Source organism: Chiloscyllium plagiosum, unplaced genomic scaffold (assembly GCF_037043375.1).
Source record: "Chiloscyllium plagiosum isolate Xiang-an unplaced genomic scaffold, Cpla_swu_hap1 HiC_scaffold_15, whole genome shotgun sequence".
Lineage (NCBI taxonomy): Eukaryota > Metazoa > Chordata > Chondrichthyes > Orectolobiformes > Hemiscylliidae > Chiloscyllium > Chiloscyllium plagiosum.
The window spans coordinates 62,522,652-62,536,656 of NW_028270153.1; the positions used below are offsets into that span (position 1 = coordinate 62,522,652).

The window sequence follows — 14,005 nt, forward strand, 5'->3', positions numbered from 1 at the left end:
AAGGTTTTGTTATTAATTACATTTCCTTTTTAAAACAACTGACTACATCTAAAGCTATAGTGCCCGATTGTTACATTTAATAGTTTTTAGAAGTATCCTTACTTTATCTCAGCTGAAGAGAGAAAATAAACAAAATAGTCTGCAAGTAAAAAGGGATCATACTAGTACTTTAATGAATGAAGGGCAAATCTCTCACTGCCCTCCTTGTTGCAGTTGCCAATCTGCAATCTGCTTCCCATTTTAGAGATTGTTTTACGGGCTTTCAGGCAGTAAAACAATCAGTAAAGGAGTTTAAAAGGCTGTATGTCAACACCAGAACTGACAAGGTATCTTTATTTAGAAGCACACAAATTACCAATCTAACAAACTAAAACAGAGCTGAAAATGTGTTGCTGGAAAAGCACAGCAGGTCAGGCAGCATCCAGGGAACAGGAGAATCGACGTTTCGGGCATAAGCCCTTCTTCAGGAAGAAGGGCTTATGCCCGAAACGTCGATTCTCCTGTTCCCTGGATGCTGCCTGACCTGCTGCGCTTTTCCAGCAACACATTTTCAGCTCTGATCTCCAGCATCTGCAGACCTCACTTTTTCTTAACAAACTAAAACAAGGTACTCAGACAGGTTCAGCAGCTGCAGGATAAGACTTTTCAGGCCAGTTCATAAAGTTGAATTTCAGAACATAGCCTACTGTGGGCACTATTGTTTTAAAACTACAGATCATATTAAACCACACACACAAACCTTCAAAAAGGAATTCCATTTCCATTAGCATCACAATGTCTTCTTAATTAAATGGCTGGAAGAATCAGCAGAATTCAATAGTTGACTCAAAACAACTTTCTCTCCAATAGAGAGGCTTCTTGATGATCCCACCATACCTATGCTTCATCATTATCTCCCTCTTCTTCTTCGAACTCTTCCTGTTCATCTGCAGTAGCATCCTGATACTGTTGGTACTCTGATACCAGGTCATTCATGTTGCTCTCAGCTTCAGTGAACTCCATCTCATCCATCCCCTCTCCAGTGTACCAGTGCAAGAAGGCCTTCCTACGGAACATGGCAGTGAACTGATCAGAGATTCGCTTGAACAACTCCTGAATGGCAGTGCTGTTGCCGATGAAGGTAGAGGACATTTTGAGGCCCCGGGGAGGAATGTCACAGACAGCTGTCTTAACGTTATTGGGAATCCACTCCACAAAGTAACTGCTGTTCTTGTTCTGAACATTCAGCATCTGCTCATCTACTTCTTTCATGGACATCCGGCCTCGGAATATGGCAGCAACGGTCAAGTAGCGTCCATGCCGCGGGTCACAAGCTGCCATCATATTTTTAGCATCAAACATTTGCTGGGTTAGCTCTGGCACAGTGAGTGCTCTGTAATTCTGGCTGCCACGGCTGGTTAGTGGGGCAAAGCCTGGCATGAAGAAGTGGAGCCGAGGGAAGGGCACCATGTTCACTGCCAGCTTGCGAAGGTCAGCATTGAGTTGTCCAGGAAAGCGAAGGCATGTGGTAACTCCGCTCATGGTTGCAGAGACCAAGTGATTAAGGTCTCCGTATGTGGGAGTGGTCAGCTTCATGGTACGAAAGCAGATATCATAAAGGGCTTCATTGTCAATGCAGTATGTCTCGTCTGTGTTCTCCACCAGCTGATGGACAGACAGGGTAGCATTGTATGGCTCCACCACAGTGTCCGAAACTTTAGGTGAGGGCATCACACTGAATGTGTTCATGATACGGTCAGGGTATTCTTCCCGGATCTTACTGATGAGGAGGGTGCCCATCCCAGAGCCAGTACCACCACCCAGAGAGTGAGTGAGCTGGAATCCCTGTAAACAGTCACAGCTTTCAGACTCCTTCCTCACCGCATCAAGCACTGCATCCACCAGTTCAGCTCCCTCAGTGTAGTGACCTTTGGCCCAATTATTTCCAGCACCACTTTGACCTAGAAGAAAGACAGTACATGCAAAAGCACGTGTTACAATGCCATTCAAAGCTTTTCTGCTCCGAAACTAATTTTTATACAATCATTTTTATTTCTGATTACTACTATGTTGAAAATATTATGTTTGAAGGGTTGATTTTCTTCAGGTCTTCCTTGCACACGGTAGTACAATTCCGCAGAAGCCAACAGTCCTTTTTGCCTGACTCATATGATTACCTATCATATATGCAACATGAACAGCAAATACAAATAGCAAAAGAGATAGGCTTTAAGGAGAATCTGGAGGGGAAAAAAAAAGTGAGGCATAGATGTTGAACTGCCAATGATGGTGGAGAAATTCCAATTAGGGATGCTCAGGAAGTCAGAATTGGATGAGGGCAGATGCTTTGTAAATTGTGTTCCTCAAGAGATTACAGAAATGAAGGCAGCCAAGGAGGTCTTTGAAATGAACAAGAATTTTTAAATTGAGACAGTACTTGACCAGGAGCTAATGCAAATGTAGAAGTGATGGGTGAATGGAACTTAGTGCAAGGAGAAGGACAGCAGAATTTTGAATTACCCCAGGTTTAAAGAATTTGGGAAGCCTTAGAATAGTTGGGTTTAAAGATATCAAGGACATGGATGAGGGGGTTTCAGTAACAGGTGAGCAAGGGTCAGGGGTATAACTTGGCACTGTTGCAGAGGTAAAAATAGTCTTAATGATCATAGATTTTTGATCAAAAACTAATATCACTAAGGTCTGGTTCAGCCCCAGCTGTTGAAATACAGAAGGTTGGCGTTGAGAACAGAAATCAAAGGCATTCACCTAATTCCTCCCAATGAGCGATTGGTGGAAGTTTGTGCTCACCTGAGACAAGCAGTCTTATAATTTAGCACTAGTGTAGTAGCTGAGAAAGGGGTGTGGGGGAGAGTAGTGTAATCTGTTTACATATGAAAACAAACTGTGTCAAAAGATGACGTTGCTGAGGACAGCATGAGAACTACAGGGGCAAAAAGAGATCTCTGGGGAACATCTGGGGTGTACAGGAGCTGCAAGGAGAAAGTGAGGACTGCAGATGCTGGAGATCAGAGCTGAAAATGTGTTGCTGGAAAAGCGCAGCAGGTCAGGCAGCATCCAAGGAGCAGGAGAATCAACGTTTCGGGCATGAGCCCTTCTTCCTGAAGAAGGGCTCATGCCTGAAACGTCGATTCTCCTGCTCCTTGGATGCTGCCTGACCTGCTGCGCTTTTCCAGCAACACATTTTCAGCTCTGTACAGGAGCTGCATAAATATTTACTCATCTTTAACTACAGGTGAGGTGCCTGATGACTGGGGGGTGGTTCATGTTGTACCTTTGTTTAAAAAAAGGTTGTAAGGAGAAACCAGGTAACTATAGACCGGAGTCTGACTTTGGATGTGGGTACATTGTTGGGGATGATTATAAAAGATAAGATTTATGGACATTTAGAGGCAAAAAAGGAAAGGTTCATGTCTCTCATACTTGATTGAGTCTTTTGAGGAAGGTAACAAAAAGATTGATGATGGCAGAGCAGATGTTGTTCATTTGGATTTTAGTAAAGCCTTTGACAAGGTTCCGCATGATAGACTAATTAGTAACATTAGGTCATACGGGATTCAGGGTAAGTTCGCCAGTTGGATACATAATTGACTTAACAGCAGGAGACAAGTGGTGGAGGGTTGTTTTTCAGACTGGAGACTTGCCACTAGCGGTATTCCACAGAGATCAGTTCTGGGTCTTGTTTTGTCTGTCATTAATATAAATGATTTGGATGAGAATATAGAAGGCATAGTTAGTAAGTTTGCAGATGACACCAAAATGGGTAGCATAATAGACAGTGAAGAGGTTTTCTAAGATTACAAAGGGATCTTTATCAGATGAGTCAATGGGCTGAAAAATGGCAGATAGAGTTCAATCTGGATAAAGTGAGGTATTGCATTTTGGTACAAACAAGGGTAGGGCTTACACAATTAATGGCAAAAAACAAGGACTGCAGATGCTGGAAACCAGAGTCTAGATTAGAGTGGTGCTCCTCGGATGCTGCCTGACCTGCTGTGCTTTTCCAGCGCCACTTTAATCTACACAATTAATGGTAGGACCTTTTGAGTGTTGTAGAATAGCAGGTACATAATTCTTTGAAGTTTGCATCACATACAGATAGGGTGGTTAAAAAGATATTTGGTATGTTCGCCTTCTTGCTCGGTCCTTTGAGTATAGGAGTTGGGAAATCATGTTGAGGTTGTACAGGACATTGGTGAGGCCTCTTCAGGAATACTGTGTCCAGTTTTGGTTGCCCAGTTATAGGAAGGATATTATTAAGCTGGAGAGGGTTCAGAAGAGATTTACCAGGATGTTGCCGGATACAGAAGGTTTGAATTATAAAGAAAGGCTGAATAGCCTGGACTTTTTCCACTGAAGCATAGAAGGTTGACACAACCTATAAAAGTTTATAAAATAATGAGAGATATAGATAGAGGTAATAATAGTTGTTTTTCCCTAGGATGGAGGATTTCAAGACTATGGGCGCATTTTTAAGGAGAGAGAAGAGAGATTTGAAGAAAGACATGAGAAGCAATTTTTTTTTAATCACAGAGGGTTGCTCACAGGTGGAATGAACTTCCTGAAGTGGTGGATGTGGGTACAATTACAACGTTTAAAAGACATTTGGATAGGTACATGAATAGGAATATGGGCCAGGAGCAGGTGGAACTAATTTTGTTTAGGATTTCATTTGGCATGGACCAAAGGGTCAGTTTCCATGCTGTGACTCTGACTAAAAATCTGTATGATTTAGACAAGTACAGAACTAAGCAAATGCAGTTACAGGTCAGTGAATAGGTGTTGAAGGTGTAAAAAGCTGCAGATAGGTAGAGAAGGTTAAAGAAAGAAGGTTTAACATTCTTATAATCACATAGATGTCATTTATAGACTCAGATGTTGTAACACAGAGGGAAACCATTTGGCCCACCATGTCCACACACTCTCACTGCCCTAATTGTATTCTCCAGTTTTTGTCTCATAGTGCTGGGCTCTATGGCAGTACAAGTGACTATTTAAACATTAGGAGTTACGAAGGTTTCTGACTCATTTATAAGAATAAAAGGAGATGATTCAATACTGCAGTAGGGCCAGGAACTTGATTGGAAGAATTCAAGCATGAAACTCTGGTATATATGAACATGGGTTTTGGAGGTAACATTATGTTAAACAACTGTGAACAGGAACAGGAGCTTGGAGATGGACAGTTAGTTTGAAAGGGTGGTGGGATCAAGGGTTGACTTATTCAGATGAGTGATGACAACAGATTTCATGAGGGACGAACAATACCCAGAGAAGAAAATTGGTCACTCTACTAGTTAGGATAAGTCCAAGGGAAGTTGTGGGGGTTAGCGGATTTGATCAAAAAGGGTTGAGGGAGCAAGAGGTGGGCCTTATGGACATGATGAGATCAGGAAGGTGTGAGGAGAGAGAAACTAGGGAAAGATGTAAAATGACATCAAGAATGAAGCTTGGGCCTTAGAGGTGGATGGCCTGTTGAACTGGGGAATTGCAAGTGTTCGGAAGATACTAACAAGACATCCATAAGCTCCTCATTTTCTGTTGGAGACAAAGATGGAAGAGATTTGGGAGCGGGGTTTAAGAAGACAGTTTGCAGTGGCGGGGGGGGGGGGGAAGAGGGGGAGCAAGGGAGCTGAGAGATAAATGGAAGGCTGGGGGGGGTGGGGGGGGGGAGAGAAAAGAGTAGCTGGGAATGCAATAGGTAGATGAAGTCTGACGGTGATAGGTTAGAGCAGACGGTGGAGTGAATAGATGGGAAGGCGGATGGACAGGTCGGATAGTTCAAAAGGACGGTGCTGGGTTGGAGGATTAGATCTGGAATAAGGTGGGGTGGGGGAAACTGGTGAAAGCAACATTGATCCCATGTGGTTGTAGGGTCCCAAGACAGAAGATAAGTTGTTCTTCCTTCAGGCGTTGGGTGGCTAGAATTTGGTGGTGGAGGCATCCCAGGATTTGCACGACCTTGGCAGAGTGGGAGCGGGGGTTGAAGTCTTTGGCCACAGGGCAGTAGGATTGTTTAGCGTATATGTCCCCTGAGATGTTCTCTAAAATGTTCCGCAAGTTGGCGTCCTGTCAGTCCAGCATACAGGAGACCACATCGCAAGGAAAGGACACAGTGTGGAGGTGCAAGAAAATCTGTTGGGTATGGAAGGATCTTTTGAGGCCTTGGATGGTGGCAAGGAGGAGATGTGGGCAGAGGTTTTACACCTCTTGTGGTGGCAAGGGAAGGTGCCAGGAGTGGAAGGTGGATTGATGGGAGGCATGAACCTTACAAGGAAATCGCAGAGAGAATGGTCTCTGTGGAATCCAGATAAGTGGGTAGGGAAATATATCGCTGGTGGTGAGATCTGTTTGTACGTGGTCGAAATGGCAGAGGATGATGTGTTGTATGGGGTGGGGTGGAAGGTGAGGACCAGGGGAGTTCTGTCCTTGTGATTGAAAGGGTGGGGTTCAACAGCAGAGGTGAGGGAAATGGATGAGATGCGCTGGAGGGCATCATTGACCACGTGGGAGGGGAAATTGTGGTCCTTGAAGGAGGAGGCCATCTGACAGTAAGGGCTAAATTAGTTGCCTGTGGTATATATTCATGTCTGTATTCTTTGAACTTAGGCAAGCAGAGTGGAAAGCCTTTTTAGGCCAGAATGAGAGAGAATAATGGGGACTAGGGGATTAAATAGTGAAGGTGAGGTTGAACAAATCAGTAGTTGCAGAACTGTTAAAGGGATACCCAAATTCTTCTTAATTACAATATTTAATATTTCTCACTATTTAAAAGGTTTTCTATTCTTCCTACCAAAGTGAATACATTTGCATTCTTCCATCTACCACCTCATTTACTATCTTAAGCTACATTTCTCCCTCTTCAGCTTCTTTATGATCTCCACACAGCTACTTTCCAACTAGCCTTGTATGATCAGTAAAACTATGTATTGCCTCAGTACTTCAACAAAATGAATAATACCCAAAATCTAAATATACTATTTGTACTGTTTCCTGATCATCCACCCTTGTAGTTAACCTTTAAAACAAAATCTGCTTTAGAAAATACAATTATCCTTTCATAAACCCACATTGACTCTACCTAATCATTGTATGATCTTTCAAGTACCATTTCCATAATTTCCTTCCCTGGACGAGACATGCTCGAGGGTCAGTCACCTCATTCACCTCCGAGTGGTAAGTAACAGAAGATTGCACACATTAAACCTGGGACTGAAATCTCATTTTTGAAGGGAGAATAGTACTTAAATAAAAAAGGCTCCATCTTTGGTCCAATTACACTGAGCTACTTCATCTATAGATTCCAATCAGCTGTACTGAAGCATTTGCTTATGCAATAAAAAAGTTATACTGCTATATTCCTACCAAATACAAAGTTATCTGGTCTAAATATTTGTCCAAATGGTCCAGATCTGACAGAGTCCATAGTCCCAGGTTCCAAATCCACCAGAATTGCACGAGGAACATACTTGTCACCTGGAAAAGAGAAATACAAGAGCAACATTAAAGAAAATAAGAAGAGTGGAATTTAATGGTGTTTTCTATAGTGAGTTAATGGTGAGGATCATTTAATCCGGTAGATGGGTGGAAGCCCAGCGACCTTCCTGCCTCTGCTCTGATGAAGGACAGCCTCACACTGCCATTTGAAGTCGATAATAAGGCAATTAATGTCAAACAAACACCATCCTTCACCATAGCAACACACATCATGCCATCACTTCCCAGGATACTGCCAAGCAATGAAGAGTTTCTGGCCTCAGTGGCCAGCTGCCGTCAGGACATTCTCCTTTGATCCCAGAATAACTTATCGACCACTTACATGCTTATTGTTTAATGGGGAAGGCCTACATGAACAGAGGCAACTCAGAGCTCTTTGAGCCAGAAGATTAGATCCATATTGCTTCCATTAAACCCAGCCTAAAGCTTCCAACAAAGTTAAATAAATATTTAATGGTCTCTTCCAGTATTTAAGACAGACTAGAGATATTACAAAAATGGAAATGTGTTGCTGGAAAAGCGCAGGAGGTCAGGCAGCATCTAGGGAACAGGAGAATCGACGTTTCGGGCATTAGCCCTTCTTCAGGAATGAGGACAGTTTGTCCAGCAGGCTAAGATAAAAGATAGGGAGGAGGGACTTGGGGGAGGGGCGTCGGAAATGTGATAGGTGGAAAGAGGTCAAGGTGAGGGTGATAGGTCAGACTGGGGTGGGGGCGGAGAGGTCGGGAAGAAGATTGCAGGTTAGGAAGGCGGTGCTGAATTTGATGGATTTGACTGAGACAGGCTGGGGGGAGGGGAAATGAGAAAACTGGTGAAATCCGAGTTCATCCCTTGTGGTTGGAGGGTTCCTAGCCGGAAGATGAGGCGTTCTTCCTCCAACCGTCGTTTTGCTGTGGTCTGACGATGGAGGAGTCCAAAGACCTGCATATCCTTGGTGGAGTGGGAGGGGGAATTGAAATGTTGAGCTACAGGGTGGTTAGGTTGGTTGGTCCGGGTGTCCCAGAGATATTACAAGGCAGGGAAAGATGAGGAGAAAGCGTATAATTGTATTTATTTTGGATTGATGCAGTAAAGAGCCAGTACAGAAACAATGGGCTAAATAGTCTCCTGTGACATAAATGTCTGATTCTTGATGAGAGAGTGTGAAGTATTAACACATACCGTTAATAGATCCAGCTATTGGTTGACCAATGTATCAGCAAATAATTTCCTCTATCCTATTCTTACCAATTACTTCCTTCTCCCTTCAAAGTTGGTGTGGTTTTAAATCAGAACCCTTTGTAATACTCCTTTCCTTCATCTTAAGGATACTACTTCCTCAAGATGTGTTCTTAATATCATTAATTCTTTGGTATCATAAATCCAGGATCTCCTGGTCATCTGTTGCTGTATTTGAAAACTCTGGAAAAAAGGCCATCAGCTTCAAATATTAACTCTTTCTTTCATACACATCCAAATCTATTGGAGTACTCCCAGCATTTTGCTTTTATTACCCATCATATACTGAACTAAAATGTATTCTTCTCATCCCTCTGTTTTACTTGGAATATATCTGGCAGTGGTATACAAGTGTCACATTTGATAGATTAGGAAGTAAGGGATGAAAGTAGTCAATCTATTGCCTTTGTTAAGTTACCATTTTGTTTTACTTCTTAGTCAGCTGTTTCTCTTCCCTCTTTTGCTATCTACTTTTAAATTCTGATTTTAATTTCTAAGCAAGATCATAATCTTCTGATGCACTCAGCAGCCCACAATCGTCTGTCCATGCCTGTTAAAATGAATGGGTGAGCAGAGAAATGGCAAAACTCAAGAGTATCCAAGATCCTGTTTGTGATTTTTTTTTTTACTTAGCTTGATATTTCATTTCTACTTTGCATTCTTGTCTGAATTATCAGCCTTTAGACTTAGCTTTTTGAAAAGTACTCATCTCTTAAGGTTTAGAAAAGGCTGTCCCTCAATGATGGATTTTTTTGCCATTGAAACAGCAGCTATTTTACTCCAATCAGACAACATTTTTTAAACCAATTTTTCAGACCCTAGAAGTTTAAAGAACAGGGACTGAAGCTTTTAAGTGTAGAAATCTGGTGACTATCAAAGACGGCAGTGCAGCAGACCACATCTGTCAGATTGAGAAATTAAGAGCAAACAGTTAAAAGTGAAATAAAAGTGGCGTGCTGTCTCAGCATGGAACAGCAACTAACCCCATAGATCTTTAATAATTTGTAGCTTACTCAATGGTTCTACGGGATCAATGATTCTCTCCAAAAAGATCAACACCTTTGTGCTTGGGTTCTCTCCCCCTCAAACTTTCAGTCAGTGCAATGGACAGTTGCATAGACAACATCAAATCCTCTGGGTGGCGGGATTCCTTACCGGCTGCTTCATTGTAATAGACGTTGATCCTATCCAGCTGTATACCACTTTCACCACGGGCACTTCCCGAAGGATCAATTCCATGTTCGTCGCTGATCACCTCCCAAAACTATGAACATGGATTAACAAGCACAAGTTCATTCACAAATGTAAGGAAAATACTCGCATTTATGTAGCTTCTTTCACAATCACATTTAAGAGTGCCAGTGAAGTGATTTTGAAGTATGGTCACTTATGTAGGAACAGTGCAATCGAGTTGTCCACTGAAAGCTCCTACAAAGGTAATGTGAAATTATTAGATAATCTGCTTCCCTGAAATTGATGGAGGGATAAATATTGGTCAAAACATCCGGAATAACTCCCCGATCTTCTGCGAAAAGTGAAAAATTATTGGTCGAATATGCAGCGTTTTAATTGATAAAGCTTGATGATGAATGCCCAGTCTGAATGAGATAATTATTACTCACCTTATTCTTGGACGTGTCTGCACGCATGCGATGCGGTCTGGAACAATTACAGGCAGATATGGTGAAGGGCGCAGGCCATTGAAGTTGAGGGGTTTGCGACGGTCTATATAAACCACACCCTTTTTAGCTGCACATCGACAGAATAGAGCCGACAGTGAATGGGGTACAATGGAATGATTCCCTCCACCAGCAGGGAGACGATAAGAGTGTTTTCCTTGTCAACTCACACAAACCCCTAGGCGTACAGCACTCAATATAACATTCGATTGGGAATCAGTGAACCCTTCATTCGCATGTGACAGCTGGATACCCCACTCCCGCAGTTTCCTGTCTGTATGGGAACTTTCCCGGGGGAAAGCCAGCGGCTTCCTCTTGTAACCCCGAGAGACTTCATCTTTCTGGGACTGACTGGGAAAGGACCAGCTGCCGGAGAATGCAGGAGATTCCTCACATATTGCAGACTCAGCAGTAGAACAGATCCAAAGCAGAACAGACTCAAACCCGGGTGGGGGAAGAATGGAACCGATTACCCCATAAAACGCAACTACCCGCTCAAGGGGGAGGAGGGGACATCGGGTAGCTAATTATTATATTATGCTGCAAACATACAAAAAAACCATTTATGAACGCTGGAACAATTTGACTTGTAAAAAAATATTATTGGTCTGCTGAGCCTTTTTTCCTTGAAACTCCTGCTTTATGCGGGGGGGGGGGGGGGGGAGAAATAAAGCTTTGCATGACCTCAGGAATTTGGGAGTATCCTGGAAAACCAAACTTTGATTTAAAAAAAACCCAAGATCGATCCCCGTGTTTGCTTCAAATTGAGCCAAGGCTTGGTTCCCAGAGTGAGAGGCTTTGATTGAGATGGGAATGAGAACCGGCCGCTTCTCTGTCGAATTGTGGAGTAGACAAAGGAATAGAGAGCGAGGCGAGCAAGCCTGTCAGCAGCAGCCTGTGCGCATGTCCTACTCCTCACACAGCCCCACTTGCAGACACAAACCTAGCAATTTAAGCAGAATCCCTTTTCTCCAGGAAAAAAAACAGCTGCACCAGCTGGAAAATACACCATATGATGCAGTCTCAATGCGAATTGTCAGATGGAATGAAATCCTAACGGTTTAAAGCAGTGTAGAAAGGGCGTGGTTTCATTTCCTTGATGGGACATAGCTGAGTAGCATTTTATAAGATCATTTCGATTGACAGAAATGATTTGCATTTTTTTTTAGGAACAGAAATGATTTGAATGTGGTTAGTGGTGGATTTCTTACCTTGGCTCCGATCTGGTTCCCGCATTGTCCAGCCTGGATGTGTAGAATTTCCCTCATTGTTGCTCCTGCTCTTTTTAGGGGACTCTTGTTTCTTTTGGTAGATACCCCACGATCAATTACAAGAAAAACTCAGATGTTTGATCGCTTAACATATGCTGCGGGGAATGGTGCGCTTGCGGACAGCTGTAAAGGTCGCTTTTTTGTTTGCTGCAGAAGGGTGTCAATATTGCGGAGGGCTCGCCGTTAGGATGGAGCTCTGCAACTACCGCTAAGACACTGCTCTACAGCTCCCGGCTCACATTAGCGAAGCGCCTCCTTCGGCCACCGCTTTTATAAAGTGTCCAACCTTGTGCACTCTGGGAGATGTAGTTGCCTCACAGTATCATGAACTAAACCTAGAATTTCAGAAATAGGAGCCGGAGTAGATTAAATCAGCTTCACGAACCTACTGTGCCATTGACTACGATCAAATGGATGAACTATTTGCCCACGTTCCACCTCCCCACGCTCTCCAAATATCTCTTGACTAATCAGTAATCAATGGATCTCTGATTTGATTCTTCGTGGACTGAGCATGCGCGCTGTTAAGGTGAAGATTTCAAAGATTAACAATCCATTGAAGGAATACACTTCTCCTAATCTCAGTCTTAAATTTCCCACCTCTTATTCTAAAACTACTCTAGACTCACCCAGTTAGGGTAAAATAATTCCAGCAACTAGCATTTCAATTGAGTTTTAGGATTATGTTCAATAGATCACTTCTCATTCTTCTAAATTATAAGCAATATGTACCAAATCACTCTCTCCTCAAAGCACTCAAGGTGTGGTCTCTTTACACTGCAGAATGAAAGGGCAAAGAATAATACCTTACATTTGTAATATACACCAAATTAGGCAGTGTAGTTAAAATAAAGAGGGACTGCAGTGAAATATACGAACTTGCAGAATTATTATGTAATTGGCAAATGAGGGTCCGCACAGATAAATGTGAGGTGATACAATATGAGCATAAATAAGAACATACAAATTAGTCAGGAGCAGGGCCTTAACTCTGTTTGATATTTTATAAGATCATGGCTGATCTGATTGTTGCCCTAATTCCACTTACCTCTTTGCTTCCCAAAATTGTTTGACCCTTTTGTTACTGAAGGATGTTTCCACCTTACCTTTAAAAATGTTCAAATGATCCAGCCTCTACCATACTATAGGGATGACTTTCACATACCCACAATGCTCAAGAGTTTAAAAAAGTCCTATTCACCTCTGTCTTAGTTTTGAAACCATATCCCCTAGTTCTCTTCGACAAGCAGAAATACATTTTCAGAATCCACCCTGTCAAATTCCCTTAGGATCTTACATATCTATATTATTACCTCCCATTCTTCTAAAGTCCAATGGATGCTACCTACACAGCTCAACTTCTCCTCATATGATAATAGCCTCATTCCAGGTCTGAGTTGAGTGGACTTTATCAGAATTGCTTCTAATATAATGATAACTTTTCTTAAGTGCGACCAAAAAGTCACACGTAATTCAGATGCACTCCTACCAATGCTTGGTAGGATGAATTGGGAGATCAGTTATGACTTTGAAGGCGCCAGTCTGGGTAGGTTACTTAAGGTACAAATACACAAATTGCTAAAGTTGTGCCATGGTCAGCAAGGCAATAAAATAAGAAATTCAAACATCAGGCTTTATTTCAAGAGGTATAGTTTGAAAAGTTGGAAAAGTTATTTGAAATCCATACTGAACCTTGATAAGTATAAGATAACACCTTTTCGGATGTTATGCAGCAGCATGTAAATAATCGAATAAGAGTAGTCATACAGCACAGAAACAGATCCTTTGGCCCAATTCGTCCATGTTGACCAGGTTTCCTAAACTGAAATAGTCCAATTTGCATGTATTTGGCCCATATTCCTCTGAAAAAAACTTTCCTATCCATGTACCATCCAAATAATTTTTGAATTTTGTAATTCTGCATACCTCTACCACTTTCCCTGGCAGCTGTTTCCATAAATGCACTATTTTTTTGTGAGGAAAAGTTGTCCCTCAGGTCCTTTTTAAATCTTTTGCCTCTCACCTTTAACCCTTCCACACCTCTAGTTTTGGACTCCCCTACCTTGAAGAAAAGTCCTTAGCTATTCACCTAACCTATGCCTCTCACAATTTGATTAACCTCTATAAGGTCACCCCCCAGCCTTATACTCCACGGGGAAAAAAAATCCCAGCATATCCATCCTCTCATAATTCAAACCCTCCAGTACCGGACTTGAAGCGTTAACGCTTTCCATCTCCATAGACAATCAGTTTTTTCAGTATTCTCGTGTTTAAATAAAACAAAGATTTCAGGAGTAACTCTTTCATCCATTGAGTGGCTAAAACGAGGAACGTGCCGCCATA

The 14,005-nt window shown here is 42.3% G+C and overlaps 1 protein-coding gene across 1 annotated transcript; it reads right to left on the reverse strand.

Annotated features, from left to right (window-relative positions):
* Positions 1-519: 519 nt before the first annotated feature.
* On the reverse strand, positions 520-11,892 carry LOC122559998 (tubulin beta chain-like). The gene is made up of 4 exons (XM_043710137.2): positions 11,603-11,892; positions 9,868-9,976; positions 7,363-7,473; positions 520-1,940 (listed from the first exon to the last, which is right to left on the reverse strand). The coding sequence occupies exons 1-4, from the start codon at positions 11,657-11,659 to the stop codon at positions 877-879; spliced, it is 1,341 nt and encodes a 446-aa protein (XP_043566072.1). The 5' UTR covers positions 11,660-11,892; the 3' UTR covers positions 520-876.
* Between the last annotated feature and the right edge of the window lie 2,113 nt (positions 11,893-14,005).